This window comes from Syngnathoides biaculeatus, chromosome 4, assembly GCF_019802595.1.
Source record: "Syngnathoides biaculeatus isolate LvHL_M chromosome 4, ASM1980259v1, whole genome shotgun sequence".
NCBI lineage: Eukaryota > Metazoa > Chordata > Actinopteri > Syngnathiformes > Syngnathidae > Syngnathoides > Syngnathoides biaculeatus.
The window spans coordinates 10,960,733-10,984,333 of NC_084643.1; the positions used below are offsets into that span (position 1 = coordinate 10,960,733).

At 45.6% G+C, this 23,601-nt stretch overlaps 1 protein-coding gene across 9 annotated transcripts in view; it reads left to right on the forward strand.

The window, feature by feature from the left end:
• The window catches only part of sema6a (sema domain, transmembrane domain (TM), and cytoplasmic domain, (semaphorin) 6A), a 155,498-nt gene extending 147,231 nt beyond the window's left edge, over positions 1-8,267 (forward strand). For all 9 annotated transcript variants that reach the window (XM_061816772.1, XM_061816769.1, XM_061816770.1 and 6 more), the window contains one exon: positions 6,375-8,267. In XM_061816772.1, coding sequence (XP_061672756.1) covers positions 6,375-7,510 — 1,136 coding nt within the window. In that variant the 3' untranslated portion in view covers positions 7,511-8,267. The remainder of the gene's footprint in view (positions 1-6,374) is intronic.
• Positions 8,268-23,601: the final 15,334 nt, after the last annotated feature.

Below are 23,601 nucleotides of genomic sequence, written 5' to 3' on the forward strand. Positions count from 1 at the left end.
CGTGAGGAATATGAAATCCGTATATCGGAGGATCTCCAGAAGTGTGCGGAATGCGAGGACGGCCGATCCGGAGGCCACGGCTAAACGGGCCGGTGTTGTTGTTGTCGCTGTTGCGCTTTAAACCGGATCGTAAATCAAACGGGAGGCGGTGTGTGGATTTTCGAGGTATTTTTAAAGCTGAGGTTACGGACCAAATGTGAGAATTTTCCCACCCATTTCATCAAACATGAGAGGTCCACTTATTGCTTCATTTTATAACTTATCATTGCCTCGAACCAATTTTCCTCCGGTGCGCTTACGAGCAATTTTACCTTCCCGGTCGATTCGGAAACCTCCCTTATACCGACCACCGTGCTGAACAAAGTCAGCAAAGGCCCGATTATTGAACGTCTCGTCCTTAATGATTTGTCATCGGCAAGGCGATCATAAATGTTATACGTGGTTCAATATTTCAGATATTACATTGGGATATGGATCCTCTCATATTTGGCTTAAAATAACACAATAATGGCAATAACACTTAAAAACAAGAACGCACGCGTCAATTTTTCCTCCCCTTAATCAAAATCAGCAAAAGGTCGCTTGGCAGAAGTCTCCGAAATATTATCCCGAGTGCTAACACCAATTTCGGCCACTGCCGTAGAGAATTTTCCAGAGAAATGAAACGGCAGGTGGCCCATTGGGAAGTCAGTTCATGCTACAGTGGCTGTCGTGTCTTTTTGGTTTGGTGCAGGCAAAAGAAAAATCAACTTCAAGTCAGCGTCTTTCTTTTTCAGAGTGCAAAATGTTTCTGGTGATTCCAAAATAGCAACGTTCGAATCATGCTGAAATCCCCTTCATTGATGAAAGACAGATAAAAGCATTTTGTGGATCCTGCTCATTTCAGTGAGACCGCGGGGTTCTTTAAAAATTCAAGGTTGCTGACTTGTGAGGATAAGTGGTCGAGAAGATGGACGGACGGACGGACGGACGGACGCACTCCCGGTATGTCGGGTCTTACAAGTCATTCAGCACGATAAAAATGACAAGAAGAAGAGGTCGCATCTGCAATCCGGTTAGCTGACGGTTATCCGAGCTCCTCCTCTCTCATCTTTGTATTTATTGCCTGGCCGTCTGCGTGTCCGGCGGCACCGGGATGTGGTTCACCCTGTCGGTCTTGGACTTCCGCTCGGGAGCAGAAGACGCAGAATTGTCGTTGGGGATGTTGTTGTTCTTGTGCGTTCTGTCGTTCATCTCAAGTACATGATACATTATAAGAGCGGAAAGAACGCACTCGGTGATTTTGTTTTCCTTGTTTTTCCTCAGATTCTAAAAATTATTTAAGATTTTGTGCATGTGTGTGTGTGTGTGTGTGTGCACCGCTCTTTGGTTTTTGTAAAGTTTGTCAAGGATCAGCATTTAAATGAGCTCGTGTGTCCTCCGGAAAACAATTTGTCAAATGCAAGCTGGAGGTTTTCAAAAGATTTCCCCCCTCAGGAAGTGCGCGAGAGAGTGTCGTGTCGTGCGGTCCACGGAATTGCACAAACGGAGTGAAAGGATTTTGGTTTTAGACCACCCCCCCCCCCCCCAAAAAAAAAAAAAAAAAAAAAAAAAAACAGACTCAGACAGGAAGAAGCATGCAGTGCAGGTTAAAAAGGGGCATTAACCTTCCCAAAAGCACAACAAAGCGCCGCGGTCGGCCTTCTTCAACCGGATTGAGTCATTGACCTTTGACCTCCAAGTGCCTGCAACGAACGTTGACTTCCGCGTCAGAAAAAAAGACAAATGAACCCATTCACACGACTCGCTGATTACTTTTATTCGTATCGCATCGCAGATGCGGCATTCGAGCTAGGAAAGAATTGGGAAAAGCCGGGCACACGGTCGCTTTATGATAACAATTTAATGCGATAAGAATAATGGAAAAGACATCATTTAACATAAAAAAAAGCTTTAATATAAAAAGCTATCACGTACTTATATTCTGTTCTTCTTGCAAAAATGTCTAGATGTTAAATGACCACAAGAAATATGAGAAAAATATTTTTAAAATATATAAAATCCAATCGATTAGAACAGTTAAAACATTTTCAATGCTACTCAAATGTATTTTTTTTTTCAAATAGTAGTTTCGTGTGCTAAAATTAGAGTGAAAAATTATTCCAATCCAAAAAGTACCATCAAGACAAGTCTTTAATGCTTTTCTTTTGATAAAGAAAAATGTCTGCTACTACTACTACTGCAGTACTAGTAATACTACTATCGTGACAAAGACAAATATGACCAAGCATGTTATATTCTGATAAGACTGCTGCCCTGGCGACATTTTTTCTATGGAGCTAAAAAAACGCCCCCGAGTTTGGGACCGGACGTATGTGTATCGTCTGCGAAATATGAGCCCAAAGTACACAAGTAGGAGAAAACTAGAAAACAACCAAAGTGGAGGAAGTCAACAAAGTGAAAGCGAGGCAGCAGAGAGAGTTTTTCACGTGTCGCCCACCGACATGGGAACCAGATTTTGGTCGGGGACGACGCTCGGCTCGGCTCGGCTCGGCTCGGCTCGGTTCTCCACATTGGATAACAGCCCTCACGCTCGCTCCTCGGCCGGGCAGCACTTTATTTGGCTCCTGAAAGCCTTTCTGGGCCGAGAGCAGCCAGAGGATTACGGATGTCCGTCTGGCTTGCTCAGGAGGACCCGGAGATGTTCTCCAAGCGCGTTTGGTGACAAATTCCAGCTACGGCGCAGTTGCTACGGCTTGTATTTTGGAAAGTTTATTTACAAACAACAACTCTTTGTTAATATTGCCATTATATTCAGTCACGATGGGGTTTCGTGCTTTTAACACATTTGAAACCTTTCTTGCGCAAAGTGCCACTTTTTTTGTCATGAGTGTTCCACATTGAGCCAACTCTGATGGGAAAATACAAATTGGAAAATGTTGGGCGGGGACTCCCATAAACATAGCCATCATCATCATCATCATCATCATCATCAGGGATTCACTACTACCGATGCCAAATCTGCACTCATACTGGGAATTGAGGAAAAAAATGTTCTGATGCAGCAGACTGACTACAAATTGTGTTGACCATGCGAGTTGCGGCGCTGGCTAACGACGGGTTTTTCGACCGCCCGTTCCGCCCCGAGCCAGCCGCCGCTCCTGTCACAAAGCCGCGACGCACAAAGAAAGAAGCGTGTTAGGATGCGGAACATCCAGTCAAAAGAAGCAAGCGATGGCATGATCAAATATGCCGTGTCACACTCGTATGACTTATTTCTTTTCACTGACTTTATTAGCTTTGTGGTCAGAGCATTGGTTTGGTAAACGAGGGGTCGGGAGTTCTCGTAGCTTCCCGGGGGCCTCCACTCCCCGAAAAAAAAAAAACCGAGACGTCACGCTGTGGCGACCCCTAACGGGGACAAGCTCACCTTTCCTGCTGTGCGGACCAGCTAAGAACCCGATCTAGCATCGGTGCAGTCCGCGTTGCAACATCAGAATCCGAATCAGCTCTATTGGCCAAGTGCGTAAAAGCACCCGAGGAATTTTTTTTTTTTTTTTTTCCCCCCGGGAGTCGGCGCTGCCCTGCTACGACATTCAGAACAAAGAACAAGAGACGTGTTCTGTTTACTATTCCTTGAGTCATCATGTTCATAAGAATCCATTTTTGCTTTCGAGTCAGGTCCAGTGTCTTTTTCAGGCCGTGTTTTTTTACATTCTACTGTGCAGGAAAGTTGCACTCCTGCAAAAGAGTGAGGCTCTAGCGACACAGCGGCGTATTGAGAGCGCAGAACGTAGCGTTTGCACGGGTGTGTGTGTGACCACCCCACCTGCGAGATGCTAAATGACGCGTTGGCAGCACACGTCATGGGTGAACGCGCCATAAATCCTGCTGCTGAGGGTGTTTAGGCAACTGAATGCAGCGTGACATGACTTGTTTCAAGAGTTCAGCTCCAAAAAGGATCACTCACATACCGAGATTTACTGGAAATATTCTGATGATTATATCTTACAGCTCACAGAAACCCGAAATTGGAATATTATGGAACAATTGTTTTTTTCTGATAATTGATCTGACCACCAACACTAGCGTTAAAAATTGTCATATCTTACGCTGAATTTCAAGCACAGTGTAAGCTACATTAGCAGGAGGTAAAAAAATGAAATTGTGGCCTGCCTTTGTCTGCCTTTAAAAAAAAAAAAATGACACGGTTAGCTAGTAAAATGCGTCTGACACTTTTTGGTTTTCTGAAAATAGACATAACATTTGTGACGTTTTACATGACTTGTTAGTTTCGGCAGGGTCAAGAAATGCAATATTGGACGATGGCAGTCTGCTAGTAGGCGTGGCTCCAATCAATAAATGGTCCCAACGAGGAAAAAAAAAAATACACATTTCCCGTGTGTAAAACTCGGAAGTTGCTCGAAACATCAAAACTCAAGTACAGCTACCTCAAAAAGCCACTCAAGTACAGTAAGAAAGTCCCGCGTGTGATGACGCAGGTCGTTGGCTTTGGCACACAATCAAATATATATATAAAAAAAATATATATATATATATATATATATATTATATATATATATATATATTTATTTATTTTTTAAAAGACCCCAATATACATATATATATATATATATATATTTTTTTTTTTAATGAATTCTCTTGGATTGATCAGATTGGTTTCCATCCATTTGCATCCAAGAAGAAGAAGAAGAAAAAAGCTCCTGGTGCATTTCAGCCTCTTTTTTTTCTTTTTTTTATTCCCTTTCATATCCTTTTTCATTTTGCCAGATGCTATTTTTTTCTTTTTTATCAGTGATTCCAAATGCGAATCAGCTTCACAAAACACTCTGAGATTAAATTTGAGGGGGAATAATGAAAGTGGCCGCTGAAAGCAATTTGAGAAGATGTTTACTCGTGGTCGGATAAACCATTTTTCATTTGGCTGTTTGATGTGAAGCCGCTAATCTTTTTATTTTTCTAATTCACTATCATTTTCCTTCCCCTGGGGGGTGAGTACAATTATATCTGTAATGACCCGCAGCCTTTTTTTTTTTTTTTTTTTCCTACGAAAGCTGTAGTTGCCATTTCTTTCCATTTATTCGACTGATGATGATGATAGGACGGGGGGGGGGGGGGGGGATATACTTTTCACTTTGAATAACTTTGGAGGAATTAAATATAGTGGCGTCGGAGGAAATTGATGCCGGACTTCCCAGCATGCCGAGCCGACAGTTTGTAAAGAGCTGTTTCGAATTCCGTTTATCGTTAGGTGACTTGATTATCATCCCCGTGTGGTCGCAGTCTTGAGCATTTTATCTGCCGTGCTGTCATTTCCTTATTTTGTTGTCGCGTCAAAATGCTGAAGCGTTCAGTTTGCGAGGATAAAACCGCCGGTGGGCCCGAGGCTCCACTTCCCGTAATTGATGTCGTGTTGCGAGTCTTCGTGAGACAGCAAACTACTTTTGACTGAACCAACAAGTGAACAGGCAGTTCATTCATTTTTTTCCCCCAAATTGCTTCATGAAATAATGAGTCGAAAATCAATTCCAAAAACAAACAACCAATCAAATTAGGTGCATTATGCGGAGCGTTCCCCAAACCTGAAGAATTCATAAATCATTTCCATAAAGTGAATTCTTCAGTTCTTTTCATGGAAATGTTCTGACCTATTCTGATAAAACGGTTGCGATGACAACATCCACGTAAATATCTCGAGGGGAGATTGCGGCAACTGCTTTTTTCCCCCAAATTCTCGACGGCACCTTTCTGCCGCTGCGTACTTTTCATCTTACAGGTGCGGCATTCGTCGAATCCTGCCGCTGCGTGTTCTTCCGCGGCCCCGTCGTCTCGTGTCACGTTTCCGTTATTTAGTAGACGAGGGCGATTGCTTTCAACACAACAGGGAGTGCGAAGTGAGTCTCGGGTGTTGAACTTCACATTTGTGAGATTTGAAAGCGCCTCCGAAGGTAGGAAAGTGTCAATTTCCATTCCGTGTCAGCGCCGTTCGTACCGAGCAGCGACACGGGACAAACGTTGCCTTTCGCGGGCGCTGATTCGAGTTCCGGAGGAGAAATGTTGACAGAACCAGTCGGCGGTCCCATTGTAACAAAAATAAACACAATGATGAATGAATGATGCATCATTAAATTTACCAGGCTCGGTTGGGATAGTGGTTTTCACACGTGCCTCGCAGTTTTTTGGGCTCAGGGTTCAAAAGCTCTGAACCTGCTGAGGATAATCGGTGTAGAAAATGCCCAATCAAATTGGTTCTGTGCAGCAACAAGAGTCTCAAAGGGCCGTCGTCATTCACGTGACCGGCTCACGGTTCCGGTGTCCGTCAGTTGTCCGCGTTCCGTTCGGATCTCACGCGCGGCCAAATCCTCTCTGTGCAGGTGTGATCCGTGAGAGCTACCAGAAGGGCCGCGACCAGCTGGTTCCCGTCACCCTGCTGGCCATCGCCGTCATCCTGGCGTTCGCCATGGGCGCCATCTTTTCGGGCATCATCGTCTACTGCGTGTGCGACCACCGCCGGCGAGACCTGGACCTGCCCGGCCGCAAGGACAAGGACAGCCAGCACCTTCACTCGCGGCGGGGCTCCATGAACAGCGTGACCAAACTGACGGGTCTTTTTGAGACGCAGGCCAAAGACGGGCGACCCGAGGCCATACTCACGCCTCTGATGCATAACGGGCGACTGACGGCCAACGGAAAGATGCTCATCAAAGCCGACCAGCACCACCTGGACCTCGCCGCCCTGCCGACGCCCGAGGCCACCCCCATGCAGCCGCGCCGTAAGCCCAGCCGGGGCAGCCGCGAATGGGAGCGCAATCAGAACCTCATCAACGCTTGCACCAAGGACATGGCGCCCTTGGGCTCCCCCGTCATCTCGGACCTGCCCCTGAGGGTGTCCCCGGGTCACATCTCCAGCGTGGTGGTGCTGCCTCTGCCGCAGCACCAGCACCAACTCCCTCCTCAACTGCAGCAGTCCTACCAGCACGAGTACGTGGAGCAGCCGCACCCCGGCGACCCCGGCGTGGGCCTGGCGGACGACCAGGCCGCCACCCTGGAGTACAAGACCATCAAGAACCCCCACCACAACCTCACGGCGGTGAATCCGGACGGGGCGCTGCCGCCCCGCGTGCCCCAGCGAGAGGCTTCGCTCAGCGTCCCGCAGATGGGCAAACGGCTGGAGGTGCACTCGTCCGTCTACGGCCTCCGGAAAGGCTCGTCGTCGTCGTCCGCCTCGGGCTCGTCCGGCCTCAAGAAGCACAACACCAACTCGTCCAACTCTTCCCATTTGGCGAGGCACCAGAGCTTCAACCGTGTGGAGACGCCCCCCCCCGCGCCCCAGCGGGTGGACTCCATACAAATGACAGCGCAGGGCGTATCTCTGTCGCGCCAGCCCAGCATCGGCTCCTACGGGTCGCTGCCCCGCGGCGGCGTCAAGCACCTCAAGCCCGACGTCCCTCCCAAACCGTCCGTCGTGTCGCTCTCCACGAAAGTCAAGTCCGGCGACGGCTGCACATAGTCTGGCGGAGGTCCTCGGGTGGGCGAAACGCTTCCGAAAGAAAGACACGGGACTACGTGATCAATTCTTTGTTTGGCTGTACAGTACCGTTGGTTTTTTTTTGTTTTTTGTTTTTTTTTTATACAAAGGTGTAAATACCATCCGAGTGGGGGAACCCTTGACAAAAGAAGAATCTGATGATTTGATCTGCGTAGCGTGGCGGCTTTCTTGACCTCTTCAAGGACAGCACGGATTCATGTGTACAGTACCTTAAAGGCCAGCGAAACCGGAGACTGAAAAACCAAGTCAGCTGCCTGTTGGAATACTGTGAAAAGTGTTACCCCAATCAAGTCGCCGGGCCCGGGCCAGGCCAGAAGAATCCTCCGGATTCACTAAAAGCTTGTCCTATTTATTTTTGATGAAGTGCTTTTCAAGAGAACCGAGGAGACTTTTTAGGCTCAAAATGTGAGAGAGGGCACAGAGATGTTTTTAATATGAATTAATCCAGTGTGATTTCAACAAAACAAAAAAAAACAACAACAACATATTTAAGGTCATAAAACTGGAGCCAGTAGATTTTGTTTCTTAATGACTTGAGGTGAGAAGGAGAAGATATTTATTGACAGTGTGCCACAAAGTACTTCAGCTGTCACACGTTGTAATCGAAAAGGAGTATTTGCCCTTTTCACTCCTCCAATCAGTACTGTGTTTTTTCGTGTCCGTGACGTCGACCCCGATTGGCCGCACCGTACAAAGAAACGCCACCATTGAGCGATTTTTTTTTAAACCCTTCCCCACATGTAAATTTGTGCCTTACACCCTAAAGTAGTGAAAATGTCTCCTTGGGTAGCTGTTAACTTGTAGTGTTTTTATTTTGTTTGTTTTTTTTTTCTTACGCCATGTTGTTCCCCTGATTTGATAAAAAGCCAATTAAAGAATGTACGTGTTGCTGTTGTAATTCTGCTCCCCTACACATGTACACAAACGAACACGCGCACGTACACGTTTGTCGTTAACTGTGCCACGAACGAGCTTTTCCGTTGAGTGACGTCGTCATCGTTGCGTGTTTTTCTATTTTTGGGGTGTTTTTTTTTTTTTTTTTTTTACAATTTCCAAGTTTGTTTCTACTTTTGGTGGTGAAAAGATGGCGGCGGCCCGACCGATTGAAACGTTTGCTACGCGCGCTGTCCGCTAGCGGTTAGCATGGCGTCAGCAACCTGAGCCCAAAGTCACTTCTTGGCTCCTGGCTTCGCATTAAACAGGCTGGTTCCTGTGAAGATCATTAAAAAAATAAAACGTGTACTACTACTACTACTACTACTAATAATTGTCCCTTCTTTTATTTAGCGTTAAATCGTGATTGTTTATGAGGACACTCCCCCGACACTTCAATCAACAAAGCACTATTTTAGTGTTGTATGTGTAGCGAGGTGAACATTTGAATTGAAATTTGTTTTGGACCTGTGAATGGAGTCAAGCCAAAACAGACCGGGGATTGGTCGTGCTGCATTCGAGGCTGCAAAACAAAAACTCACCAAATCAAATAAATGGATGGATTCGCCGTTAAACGGCAATCTGCAGACGACCTCATCCGGATTCACGTGCTTGAGAATCTTTGCCCCTTGTCGAGTTTTCCAGAACGCGGGACGCGGCGTTGCAGGCTCCTGCGCCGACCATCGAGTCAAACACGACGAGAGGATCCGTCGCAATGCGCGCATCCTGTGTAAACGGTTGAATCTGGTTTCAGATCCAGTTGCGAATGTCGTGACCAGTGAGGTTCGCTGGAGCGCGTGTGCGCGTGCCTTGTCGTCCGTCAGTCATCCGCCTGACACGCGTCGTGCGCTTGTAAAATATTGTGACGTTCCATGTTTTTGCTGCCCTCGTTAACATCTGATTCACAGTTTAATGTGTGTTGTAAAGGAATAAAAACACTTTAATTTAATGACAAATGTAATTTCAAAAGGAAAAAAAAAGAAAATAAAATTCTCGTCATGATGTCCTTGTCTTTTCTTCCTTCGTACACTTTTTTTTTTCTTTATGCTTTTGATAACATATTTTGTCTGACATGCTTTTTATTGACGATTTCAAAGTGTGCATCGAGAAAATGACTTTTACAGCTCGTAGGAATCCATAAAAAGAAAAAAAAAAGATGAGACTGAGGAATGCAAGCCTGTTAGGGGGTTGAAAGGGAATAATTGGGCAGCGTTTTGCTTAGCAAAGTAAAGATTTAAAAGCGTCATTATCAAATTAACGAGCTGCAAATTTAAATAAAAATGTAATCATTAACTACAAATATCTATTGAATCCCAATTATAAAATAATACCGAAGTGATGTTTCGTCTGCCCTGCGATTGTTTGGCAACTAGTTATGGGTGTAGCCGATGACGGCTGGGATTGGCGCCAGCACTCCCACGACACTCGTGAGGATAAGCGGTTCAGAAAAGGGAAGGATGGATGGATGGATGGATGGATGATTTTTTTTTTTTTCATCATCATCATTTACAACAGTTATTTTATCTCACGGCAGCACGGTGGCTCAGCTGGCAAAGCGCTTTTGACTGGAGTTCAAATCCCGGCCCCGCCTGTGTGGAGTTTGCATGTTCTTCCCGTGCCTACGTGGCTTTTCTCCGGGTGGGCACTCGGTTTCCTCCCACATCCCAAAAACATGCAGCAAAAGTGCGATTGTGAGTGCGACTGTTGTCTGTCTCCAGGTGCCCTGCGATTGGCTAGCGACCAGTCCAAGGGTGTACCCCGCCTCCTGCCTGTTGACAACTGGGATGGGGTCCAGCACTCCCCGCGACCCTCGTGAGGATGAGCAGCTAAGAAAATGGATGGATTTGATCTCACATGATTTGTCTTTGTTTTGTTTTTGTTTGTTTTTTAATTTGATCATTTTATTTTGTCTTGTCATAATTTTACAAGCATTACTATTTGACAGGTCCTCTTTGTGGCCAATCTTGATGACGTACAGATGGATAGTGACAATATGACAGATGTGGAGTACCATGCAGACAATTTTAACTTTTAGCCGTACGTTAATTCTGAAAATGTTCGTGAGATCATTTTGAGTGTTCAAGTATTTCGATGCGTTTGAATGAGTCCTCTGAAGTCCTTTTTTTCCCCCCTCCTTAACTTTTACATTAGCTTTATTTCAAATTGGGGGGGGGGGGGGCGTCATTTATTTTACAACAATCAGCCTCCGAGCCAGTAAGTCAAAGCCACAAAAAATGTATTGCGTTAACCTTGTTAGCGGCGTTTGTGTTTCCATGACTAACGTCCTCCATCTCCAATCCCTCCGCACGGCAGTGCAATTAGTCGGGGCGCGGGGCTGCGTATTAGCGGGCTAAATGAAGTGTGCAAATTGGAGAGGAATATTTTTAGAGCAGGCTGAACAAGTTCACGCAAAGCAGAATCGCATTTTAATGTCAAACAGTCCTTCCTCGTGATGTGCATCGTATCAATGTTATTAAACATAATTGCGTGGAGGTTTGCGCGTCGGCGCGGAAACAAACGCGAGGTGATCGACGTGTCCCGTTTGGAAGGCGAGGTGCTGTCCCGTGTCGTCGCCCTGACGCAAACTGGAAGCGTGCCGTGCTGTGCTGTTGTGTCGGGTTGTCAGGTGCGGAGTTGTGAGTCACAGCGGCAACACGACACACGCGCATCGGATGGCGCAGCTAATGAGGCCTGCCCGTCGCTATCTTCGCCACGGCGATGGAAATTTGTCTTGAAATCACGATTTTAATCGAAACGTGACAAGATCGAGTTGGTGGCAGGGGACACGCATATATCCAAGTTGGAATATGGACGGACAATCGTTGAGTGTCCTCAGCCAAACTGCTTGCTTGTGTACTCGTTCCGCAGCCCGCTTCACAAATGTTAGCTAAAAGAAACGTCTTTCAACATCTTTTTTTATGGATTTCCCTCAGTTGAACGTTGATCAAATCAATGCTTTTTAATAATGATGTGATTACGTGAATTATCAATCCAGACAAATTTTTGGGGGTGTTTTTAAGGTTTAAATAATGCTCATGATGATGACGATGGGAGCGGCAGTAATCAAGTAAAAACTGTGTTTTTGTGACTCCTTTACAGCAGGCCGGCAATGCCTGTAGACTGGATGAGGGAGTCTTAGCGGCCATTGTGTCCCGGTCCAGACGGAGTCGGGGACTTGAGTCACGTGACTCCACCCATTTGTTATTTGCGTGGCGAAAACTTGTGAAATACTTGATTAGAAGTTGAACTACGTCATTTTAGCTGAAAATCTGCACTCTCAACATTGAATCCCTTTTCTCGTTTTGTTGGGTTTTTTTAAGGGAGGAGTTTTCTCGACTTGCTTGATTGAAATTTAGCGGGGACTTGAATCGACTTGCTTGATTTTGTGGCGGAGTAACTTTCGGTGACTCGTGATAGGAATTGCTGTTATTTGTCTCTCCTCAACACAAGAGGAAGTACGTCAAAGATATGTCTCCAAATTATTATCATTCGTTCGTGAGTCGGCCCTGCGGGTTCACGTTCGGTCTGGGACACGCCAACTTACAGAGGGACGGCGCATTAACGGACCACAGTCGACGGAGTCTTTTCGGTTTGCCAAATGTTCTGTTTCTAATGCGAGAGAAACGGGTCGCATGTGAGCAAACTGAAACTTGTCACAGAATTTGATTAGCGGTGGCTTTGCTGTCCCTGGAGTAAATCCGCAGACCAGACACGACGGCCCGTCAGTCCAAACCCGCGGCCAGAAACAGCCACACGGGGCAGCCCGCCAGATGACCGACAATCCCCGGCACATCCGCGCCACCGACGAGCCGGAATCCGCACGGCCGATCTCGGCCGGCCTGGCGCTGCGATCTGTGCTAACTACGAGCTCAGCCGCGCGCTAATCTTCGCGTTTGCCGCCCGCATGTCATTATCCCCGCACTGATATGGTTTGGCTCCACCGGCGTTCAAATGGTACAGAGCCCATATTTAAAAAAAAAAAAAAAAAAAAAGAATATGGGCGATATGGATCACGAATAGGCATAAATAAAAGAAAAGTCATGAAAAGACGGCAAAATAATAGTAGCAGATCATTTTTCTGTTATGCCGGGCAGAGTCTACTTAAAATGCACACGCAGGCACGTACACGCATGAGCGCGGTTCTCGATGAGTCATTATTGGGGGGTGGGGGGGGGGGCTCTTAATGGCCATTCTGCTTGTTGACTCATTTGACAATCACGACTTCAAGTAAACGTGTGTGTACATCTGCAAGTATAACATTTTGGCAATAAATTGCTTTCTACCATTAACAAATCCACATTTTACAGTGCAAATGTGTTAAAATAGTCCCATTTCTCGGCTGAAATTGCAGATCACTTATAAAACATAAATACCCAGTGCTGGAAAAATCTTGGGAAGCCATGTAGTTCCCAGAATGCATTGCACCACTGCAACGTATTGCACTTGAAAGCACAATAAATGCTTGTCGTCGGTGTGTGTTCATGTCAGGTTGAATGTGTCATTTTTAGGGTTGATTCACGTTTTCATTAAACTGCGACTTTAGCTTGTGTGTTATTTGTTATCTGCATTATCTTTTTAGTTTGAAAAAAAAACTGTTAGGTTAGGTTGAAGTGCGGTATGTAATCCGTTGAAAGATTTAAACTGCGTCTCCTGTACTCAAAGTGCCTGTGAGAAGATTTTGTTTGGTTTTGGCCGACTAAAACTGGGGCTGTTGTGATCGTTCTATAAAAATGAAAATACCAGAAAGTTGAGTTGAGTTGTGTGTTTTCCCGTGTTTTCCATTTTAGCATCGCTGAGGGAAAATATCTGAGCGGATTTCTTCAATTATAAACGTGCCAGTTCCCGCATTTTAATGCAGCAACAATCTGATGAAGAAAAACTGCTGCGCAATCACAGTGGCAGATGCGCATTGTTCAGCAAAAACACCAAGACCGCGCGCGCGGGGGGGGGGGGGGGGGGATCCTCCCCGCTGAGAAAACGCGGCGAGAAGAGAATTGAAGAGAAATAAAATATACCTCGAGAGACTTGTGACGGCGGCGTGGGGGAAGAAGATGAAGGCGCACAGCCAAGCCTCGTCTTGCGGTTACAAACCGAGGGAGCAAAAGACGGGCCGGAGGCTTCGCGATAGCGAGGCCCGGGCGCCGAGATCAAGTCCGGGCCCCGCGGGTGACGTCCGAGGGCAGCTCAGACCCGAGGGAGATGGCGGCCCCATCGCGTGCGCGGAACATGTCTCGGGGCGGATAATACTCGCTGGCGACTTTTAAGATCACATCCAATCATTTCCCCCGCAAAAAAATTACATAAGCATAAAACTGGAAGAGTGGATAATTCCGTCAAACTTTGCGTTTGTGTGCGGCGGCGACGACGACACGCCAATCAAGTTGACGCCGCAACGATGTCTTCCCTGCTTTCCCCACGCAAGTTTGAGCTAGAACAAAAATTACACGTCCAGCTATTTTCTTCCATATTATTTTCTAAAGATGAGTTCAGGGATTGGCATGTTCTCTCCCTGCTCGTGTGGGTTTTCTCCACGTAGTCTGAGTTCCTCCCAACTTCCAAAAAACTTGCATTTTAGGTCCATTAAAGACTCGAACTCGGCTTTAAAGGGTACTGTAAACACAAACCGTACGTAGCGTCACTTTTGGAGGCTCGTGTGGAAGCTGTACATTTGTTTTGTAAAGAAACGTTTAAGTACAATACATTTTTGGAGAAGAATTTGTTGCCAAACATTCATTGAGGTAGAATTCAGATTTGATGTCTAATGTATTTTATGAAAAGCGTTTTTTAATCGTACAATATTTAAGCGCAGTGTTAGCATTCAAACTGTGCATGATACTACAGAACAAATTCCTTTATTTGAAAAAAATCTGAAGTAGATACACTCAGTTTGTTTTGGTGTGCCCTAAAAAAACAATGTCCTGGGAAAGGATCCAGCCCCCGAGCCTTGGGTTTGACACCTGTGCCCTAAGACACATCACCAATGCGAATTTTTGCTGTCTGTATTGCCATAAACTACAAGATGTAGTTGCTGTAGTTTAAAGCTTCGAGAGCAAATGGAGGTGTGATCGCAGTCACCGCAGCCATTTTTTTTTTTTTTTTTTTTTTTTTTGCTTGATCAAACCGGGGCGAGATGTCTGTGACAACATTTATCAGACATCACGTCTCTTCTCATCAGACGCGCCGGAGCAGGCGGCTTTTCACGCAGTGCTGGGAAACAACTTGTAGATGGCAGCTACGTTGGGTTCCCTTTTAGTCTCTAAAAAAAAAAAAAAAAAAAAAAAAAAAGGAAAATGAATGGAAAAATCTGCACAAACGATTCCAAGATGGCGACTACGTGACAGCGAATGTCTTCCACCCATCGGGCCCGATTCACTAAAATCCTCGAGCGAATTGTGTCATCCGCTAAGGCCCGGCACACACATAAAGATATTTTTTTACGTGTTACGGACCCCAAATATAAAAACAGATTTGGTCGCCGTGTCTGGCGTGTGGCGAGAATCTCAATACAGCAGACCGCACACGCAAAGATTCTGTTGGACCGCCGATCTCAACGTTTTGCGTAGTTTTGTTTCATTCGCAAACGTTTTGTTCAGGGAACGAATCGGGTGCATTGAATCTCTTTATGAAATGATTCATTTCTTGACAACACCGAATCGCTCATTTTGTGAATCTTCGGCGAATGACCAATGACCAGCCGGGGTGCGGACGGGGGCGGGACTTCCCTAACATACTGCTGTGGGATTTGTGATTCGCCACCACTGTCACTCACTTTGGAGACTGGCCAATGAGCAGCCGGCATGTACAAAAGTCACAATTGAAGCCGAGCGTTTGAGAGCTTACTGATATCGAGATAAGTGGGTGACAACTTGGCTTTTCTGCTTTTACTTATTTCATTTTTAATCTCCCAGCCTTGCCTAGTTTACAAAATGTGACGGCAAAAGTCTTTCGGTGAACGTGAACCTCAAGTTTGAATGACGAACTGAAGCACTGGAATGATTCTGTGAAAAAGAAATTAATGATATGGAACAAGGATTTGTTTGTGCCCTCCGATTGGCTGGGAACCAATTTGAGGGTGTACCCCGCCTCCTGCCCGTTGACAGCTGGGATAGGCCCCAGCACTCCCGCGACCCTTGTGAGGATAGGCGGCTCAGAAAATGGATGGATGGATGATTCTACTGGTTTAGCAAAGAACAACTGCCAGGCTCATAAGCAGCCTCACGTGATCGAGCGAATTTCACCAAACCAAGGTAGAAAAAATACAATATTGCCCAAATCCATAAATATTGCCTTTGCAAGATCGCAACCATTGAAAAAAAAATGTTTTGCCTGGTGAACATACTTTGCTACTAAAATGACATTTTCATTTTTTATTTGGGCTCCCTTCCCTGTTCAGTCTTGTCCACGTCGCTATTATAGGCGTCAGAAATGATTACTATATATTTAATGATATATTATTTACTGTATGTATTCTACAATGATCACATTTTATTTGTAATTTCAATCAAAAGTATCTTTAAATGACACTAATCAGCATTCAAGCGGCATCACTGATGAGCAGATTATGGTAATTATTTTTTTAATGAAGTCGTCAGCGTCAGTGCCGTCAGCGAGCCCCCCCCCACCCCCCCCCAACACCACTTTGCCAACTCAAGGGCAATTTTAAATCAAAAGGAATCCGCATCGGAAGATGGTCTCGAAATCATTGCCCCTAAAAAATGACGCTCCTAAAATAAGCTACGTTTGAAGCATTGGGAGGATGTCAGCGGATTAACGGCAAAGTGACGCACGCGTCTCACACAAAAGTGTCCCCCGGGGTGACACCGCTCGCTTTGGATAAGTTAGATGAGTTCCTCTCACTCTTTCTTTCCGCGACTTCGCTATTTGAATACTGCTCTCATTAGAACAAGGTCTACTTCGGGACACCTCTCGAGTGCATGCGTGTACTGTGTACCGAGTTCAATAGAAAAACGGAAAATGCCTTCACGCACTATAGCATCGAATTCTCCATCTTACGCACCGTAATTTCCGGCCTACAGAGCGCACCTGATTATAAGCCTCACCAACTACATTTGGAAAGGAAATACCATTTGGTACATACCTAAGCCGCATGTGCCCACATTGAAACGCAAGATATTTACAAAGAAAGATGGTATACAGAAAGAGTTTTCAAAGTTTGAATACCTTAGCTTAGCTTAACAATAGCATCAACACGGTAGCACGAACGGGGCCGGTTAAGATAAACATTCCTAAACCATTGAGACGTGGCAGTAACACAGCAGCAACACACTAGCACAACGCTAACGCTAGTGCGATGCTAATGCTAGCGCAGAGCTAGCAGGGCCGGTTAAAAAAAAAAACACTGGTAAAAATCACAGAGACACGAAAGTAACACAGCAGCAACACGCTAGCGCAGCGCTAACAGGGCTGGTTAAAAATATATATAGATCAGTAAAAGTCACTTCCGTGGCACATATATTCCACCAGTCTCACTCGTACATTTTTCGCTCGAGTGCCCCCTTGCAGCCGTTAGAAAAAAATGCACAAGCCGCAGGGTTGAAAGCGTGTGAAAAAAATTGCGGCTAATAGGCCGGAAATTGCGGTACTGTAGTTGATATTGCAGTGCAGTTGTACACCACTGCATACCACCATCTCATTTTCTATTTTTTCTTCAGCGCTTGTCCTCGTTATTGCAGATTACCATTCATAATAATAATAATATAATAATAATAATACCTTAGCCTTGTGTTCAATTTAGCAAGCCCAGATTTCCCGCTAAGGCTGGGTTAACTCTCCAGGTCACTTCCGGTTATTTTGCCCAGTGCGACACGGACTTTGTTGGATATTTTCATGTCAACGTGAACAGTACAATTCCGATTTGTTCATTTGCGACCCCGGACGCTTTCATATACAGTATAGCCTCGGTTCTCGAACGTCCCCCTTTTCGAACGGAAATTTCGAGATTTTTTTTTGCTTCTGTTTTCGAACAAAATTCGGTACTCGAACGCCCCCGGCAAAACCCGGAAATAACACATTGCGTGCGGCCAGACCACCTGACCCACAACGCGCTTTGTTGTGAATTCCCGCGCCGCCGAAAAAACATGGAAATAACATAATGCGCAGCGCAAGCAGCTGACCCACCCACAACGCGTTTTGTTATCGTCTATTCAAACAAACCCCGAAAAACAAAATCGGAAATGACACAACGCTCGCGATGCAACGGTAGTGACTGTTGTTTTTCTTCTTCTGGAGGACGGCCGTATTAACCCCCAGTCGTGGCTCCAAAGAAGGCCAGTTGCTTCTTTAAAGTTATTCTGCACTTTTGTTAATAAAAATAGTTTACAAGGCCAAGGGGCCGAGTCGCTACAGATACGGCAATGCGCTCCCAGCCTAGCGTACGCTACTATTTAAGCATACATTTTAAGCAAAACATAAATATTTTTCTTACATTATTGAATTATATAAAGTATTTAAACTATACATGGATTTCTCCTATGCAGAAAAGCCAATTTTTTTAAAGGCTCAGAACGCATTATTTCTTTTTCCATTCATTGTAATGGCAAACATTGATTCGGTTTTCGAACAAATCACTTCTCGAACTGTTTTTTGGAACGGATTGTGGACGAGAACCGAGAAAGTTAGAAATGTATCTGATGAGAGTGGATGCAGTATGAACGCGGCCGTCGCGCTGCACGTCATCAAAAGGCTAAAAAAACGTCACAGTAGAAAACGAGAAAACGGTCGGTGGCGAAATTATGAAACATAAGAAAATTTCGACTCCGGTCCCTCAAAATTCTTGACATTGTCCTGACAAGACCTACACGAGTTTACTTCGGTCCATTTCGATCCGACGGTTCAACGTGTGCGTACATGTGAAATGTTCCGTTCCATTCCATTTCCCCTCACGCTTTTCGAGCTGCTTTATGGTTGCATTTTCCCGTTTTAATGTGAAAATTATACAATGTAATCCATTTTAAAATGTATACGCGTGGCGAAGACACTGTTGAATGGATTGTGTGTCCTGTGTGTGTACGTTTGTCCTTGAAAAGATGAGTTAAATTCATCAACAGCGTCATGCAGTGCCTCCCGGTTCCTCAAGGTCACACACGCACACATGCACACGCACACAGTACAGTATATGCTCGGACGCACACGCCCTCCAATCGTCATAACGACAACTTCTGCGCCTTCAGTTTGATCGTAGCTAAGTAAATAATAGCAGCTTCAAATTCATACAGATGTACTGGCTGGTCACATTATAGCTGACGTTGCCATGCCGACCACATATCACGTATGACTATACGTATAATAATGGAAGTACACCTGAAAAATGTCCATAAGCTATAATTGGGTCATTGAAGGTCATTTAACTGTAAATTGTTTTGGGTTTTTTTTCCTTTTCTGGCTTCTGGTCTGTTGGCTTGTTGCTATGGAAACTCTTGAACAAAAATATTAATGGACCAGCCGGGACGCGTCTCGTGTGTGAGTGTGAAATGTTTAGCGCGTGCATTCGCAGTTTCATTTGCGTAGCCATAATTAGGAAAAGTAATAAGGTGATGTTAAGGGGACGCACCGCGCGGCAAATTGGATTTGACAGAATTTTTTCCCCCCCACACGTGACCCGATCATCTCGGCTGGGCCAAGATCCCGGAACACCTTCAGGTGACGGCTGTTGCATTTAGCGGGGTTCTGGCTACGTGGGCCCAAGTGAAAAACCAACTTTGGCTGTCTCTTTCGAGGTGGGGGGGGGGGGAGTGGGGGGGGGTTCCTTTTCCGCTCTGGGGCCAAGAACCCGCTTTCGTGGGAAGACCAGAGTTCTGTCCCCGGTGCTCATGGTCATGAAAGCCAGACGGAAACAGAAGTCAAAACCGATGGGGGAAAAAAACAAAAAAACAGACAACAGTAAGGAAAAAGTTCACATTAAAGGTCAAGTGTCATGCCTGTAAACATTCTACATTAGATATTGTAATGAGAAGCACATAGAACATGATTCACTTCAATGTAAGTATGAGCAGAGAGCGCGTCATCCACGCGCAAAGTTGCTCATTCGACATCCAAGCGGTCGCCATATTGGCTCCATCTCCTGTCCGTGATGTCACGCCGCAACATTCGCCACTGAAAACACGCCGTGGCACCTACGACGGGACACGGAAGCTCCTTTCGAAGACGAGAACATCTCACAATCGAGTGGAGTGACCGGGGCAATACGACCCTATCGTTTCGAGCCATATTTAGATGATATGCGGATCACTTCGAACTCCCAGACGGTACGTACGGGCCAGTTCAGCTGAAGCCAAAGCTGTGCTCGCCGCCGACGGGTACGTCGACACATTTAGCACCCCTGACTTACGTGCACGGATCTTTTTTGACATTCTGAGAGGATTACGCCCCCCCCACCCACAAACTATTAGTTTTTCCATACACACCTACCTGTCATTTGGAACGCACAAAGCTCTCATCCTTTACATCTGTGCAATCCATTTTTCACGACAAACTGGGTCTTTTTGAAAAGGATGAAGAATGAATCCATCCTCCCCAATGTTGGAACAATATCTAGCAATACAACAAACTGGCATTTTGGCTAACACGGAGGAAAAACGAGCAGGTAAAACTGGTATAAGCACACGAGGCCACCTGAGGTGGTTCCTGCTACTAACGTCACTTCCTGCTTCTCCTCCAAAACAAATCCATCGAGAGGATTTTCATGATGGGAGTGATAAAATGTGAAAAAACAGACGCGTCCATTCCGGCTGCCTTTTTTTTCATGAATAACATAGTAAAAAAAAAAAAAAAAAATCGGGCATTTCGCGACAGCGGTTCTTTAAGTACAATGAAGGAAAAAAAATACATGAGTAAATTTCTCCCTTCACAGCTGGTAACGTTTCACGTTTTTTTTTTACGTATTTATTTTACGCGATGGGTGCCTTATAAACGAAAAACCGTCTTTCCGCGTAACACGTTTATGTTAATGGCTTCAAACAAAACGACCTTTTAAAAGTGGGCAGCTGCTCTGATCCATCTGCTCTCTCCGACTTTAACGTGTTGCCCGTTAAGTCGTTTTTTTTTTTTTTAAAATCAAAGTTGTCATAGCAAAGTCGACATGAAAAAACAAAAACACCAAGAAAGGAGCCAAAGCGATTCTTCTGACGCGTCCATTAAGCGCGCTGTCGCTAGCCAAGGCTTTGTGGACACTTTGGCTCCGACCTTCTCCGAGACAAAATGGTCAGCATTAAAGACTCATTTATATATATATATATATATTTTTTTTTTTTTTTTGGGGGGGGGGGGGGTGAGTCGTTCAAACAGAGCGACCCACACTCAACGCGGAAAGTTCCAAAAGTGAAAATACTGCGAGTCGCGCGTACGGGCGCTGACCTGCACGGACGGGGGGACGCTCGCGCCTTTAGCCGGAAGATTTGCGCCCGTCTGCTTGTTGCCGTGACGCCGCGCCTCGACACTCGACTCACACTTGTCGGAGTGAAAGGTCCTAATCGAGGCTGCGGGACGGGAAGCGATCGAGTGGGAAGTCCAGATGACAAAAATATGAAATTCAAGCTCTTAACGTCGATGTGGATTAGCTGGTCGGCTAGTCTGTTCAACTCCCATTTTGTTTTATTGTTTTGATTTTTTCCAATAGGAAAATGTGAAGCATGAATTTGAGGGAGGTTTTGATTGGTGCTAGTTTGATGTCACAATTTTATTGGTTTGCGTCTACATTTGTAGTCATTGCTTGTGGCGTTTGAAACCAGATTTTTTTTTTTTTTTTAAATGATGGATTTTGCCAACCCATTCATAATGTTCACGTTTCAACATCCATACATAGGGAGCAATGAATAATTCCACTGAAATGCAACTGGTGTTTGTTGTCATCTTCATCATCAGAATTGTTTTTTTTTTTTTCCTTTTGTTGCCACATTTCAATATTTTAGGCGGCTGGAAAGACGGACAGATTTGGTGAAGATGACTCGATTCACAACTACGACATGTTCATCTGAGAGCTTTACGTAATATTTCGGACCTCTCGTCGGGTCCAAAGATAATTGGAATTGAGCGCACCTCTCTCCACCATTGCATACTGCGATACAACCATAAAAATCAATATTAACCTCCGTGACGGACCTCCAGAAACGACGGGGGTGTACCTAATGGGGTGTCCGGCGAGTGAACTTTGCTCCTGTGTGAAGATATCAACACACCGCCCGTGTCACCCTTCCGTCATATTTCCTCTCCTGTCCTTCAAACTTGGAACAGGATGTGAATTCATTAGCTCCTCTTCCTCGCCCGTGACCTTCCTCGCACCGCTTCCATCTTTTACGCCCCCCCCCCCAACTCAATACTTTCTAATCTGTCCATCTTTCTCCTTTTCCAAGCCAGTTAGCTCAGCTACCAAACTGTCACTTCCACGTCGCAGCTATCACACGTACGCACACAGAGACGCATTTTGGTTGGTCCACGCACTCTAATCGGAAGGGCCGCAGCTGCCGGTCGTCTCCTCGACGGTCGTGACAAAGTGTCGCGTGTGCATGTATTTCAGAAATGTCAAAACAAGTTGAGAAATCGAGAAATTTCAAGCAGAAAATCGGTGGGTGGCACGGGTGGCAACATCCGCGCATCCATTTTGGGCAGCGCTCGTCCTCATTAGGGTCGCGGGTGCCTCTCCTAGCTAAAGGCGAGAGGAGCGTTGCACCCAGAATTGGGAGGGGGGGGGGGGTTGATGCTGTCACGTGTCATCAGAATTTTAATATGACGTGTGCCAGAAATGGAGGGACAGATAGGCGGGCGCTATTGACTTGTGCTTATGCAACTCACAACATTTTGCCGACCACGTTGTCCGTCGCACTACGCCAAATCCTCATAACGATTTAAAATTTGATGGCACATTGGTGCCAAATGAGAATGCATAGGCCAGTTATTCTCAAAACTTTTTTTTGAAATCAATTAATTCAGCTTTCCGAGTAATATCAACATTAAAATACAGTCGGCGTAAGCGCTCATCAAAAGTGAGGCTGTTACTAGTCCTCAACTGGATATGATGGTGCACCAATATGAAACTACGCCACAGTTCAAACTCATAAATATTGATGCATTAAATACAGCACATAAAAGTTAACAAAAATAAGCTCGTTTGAAAAAAGTCTTAAAAGCTTAACGACTAAAGTGCACTCCAAAACCCATCCGTCCATTTTCTTTGCCGCTTATGCTCACGAGGGCCACGGGGAGTGCTGGAGCCTATCCCAGCTGTCAACGTGCAGGAAGTGGCCGGTTTTGGCTTCGGTTGCAATCGCAGGGCACATAAAGACCAACAACCATTCGCACTCACAATCGCACCTTGGGGCAATTTCGAGGGTCCAATTAATGTTGCACGTTTTTGGGATGTGGGAGACCACCCGAGTGCCCACCCGGAGAAAAGCCACACTTGCAGGCAAACTCCACACAGGCGGGGCCAGGATTGAACCCGGGTCCTCAGAATTATGAGGCCAACGGTTTACCAGCTGATCCACCGTGCCGCCCACTTAAAAATGATGTTTTTTTTTTTTTTTTAGAAAAATACACATGATGACAAGCACCGTTGTCCTTTCCATCGAAACATTCTCATTCGTACGCCGCATGTGGAAGGCATGTTTCTATAGTATGGACGCATTTTTGTGAATTATGTCCCTGATGGGCCTTCATAGTGTTAACCGTAAAGGTAAAAGGTCACGTGGCGTACGGGTGAATTGGATGACGTCGTCGGACATGCGGTACGTCTCTCACACACACGCGTGGGCCACGTAGTAAACTCGGGAGAAGGTGGGAAAGTCGCTGCTGTTGCGAAAGCTCTGAATGTAATCTGTGGTCATTGGGGGAGATCAATTAGGGCGGAAAGTGGTCCACGCCCCCTGAAAAACCATCCACACACACACACACACACACACAAAAAAAAAGGGGGGGGGATTAAAAAGCCTGATGTGTTTTTTTATTTTTTTTTTTTTTTGGGGAGTTGGAGGAGGGGTGAAATTCAAGGGTTGCCCACATGAATATGAAAGATGCGCCGGGCTCCGCCCGGTCGGGCCTCGAAACGCACGGGAGACGTGATGAATTGCTCCGATCCGAGCCGAGCGTTCACGCCCACTCCGAAACGA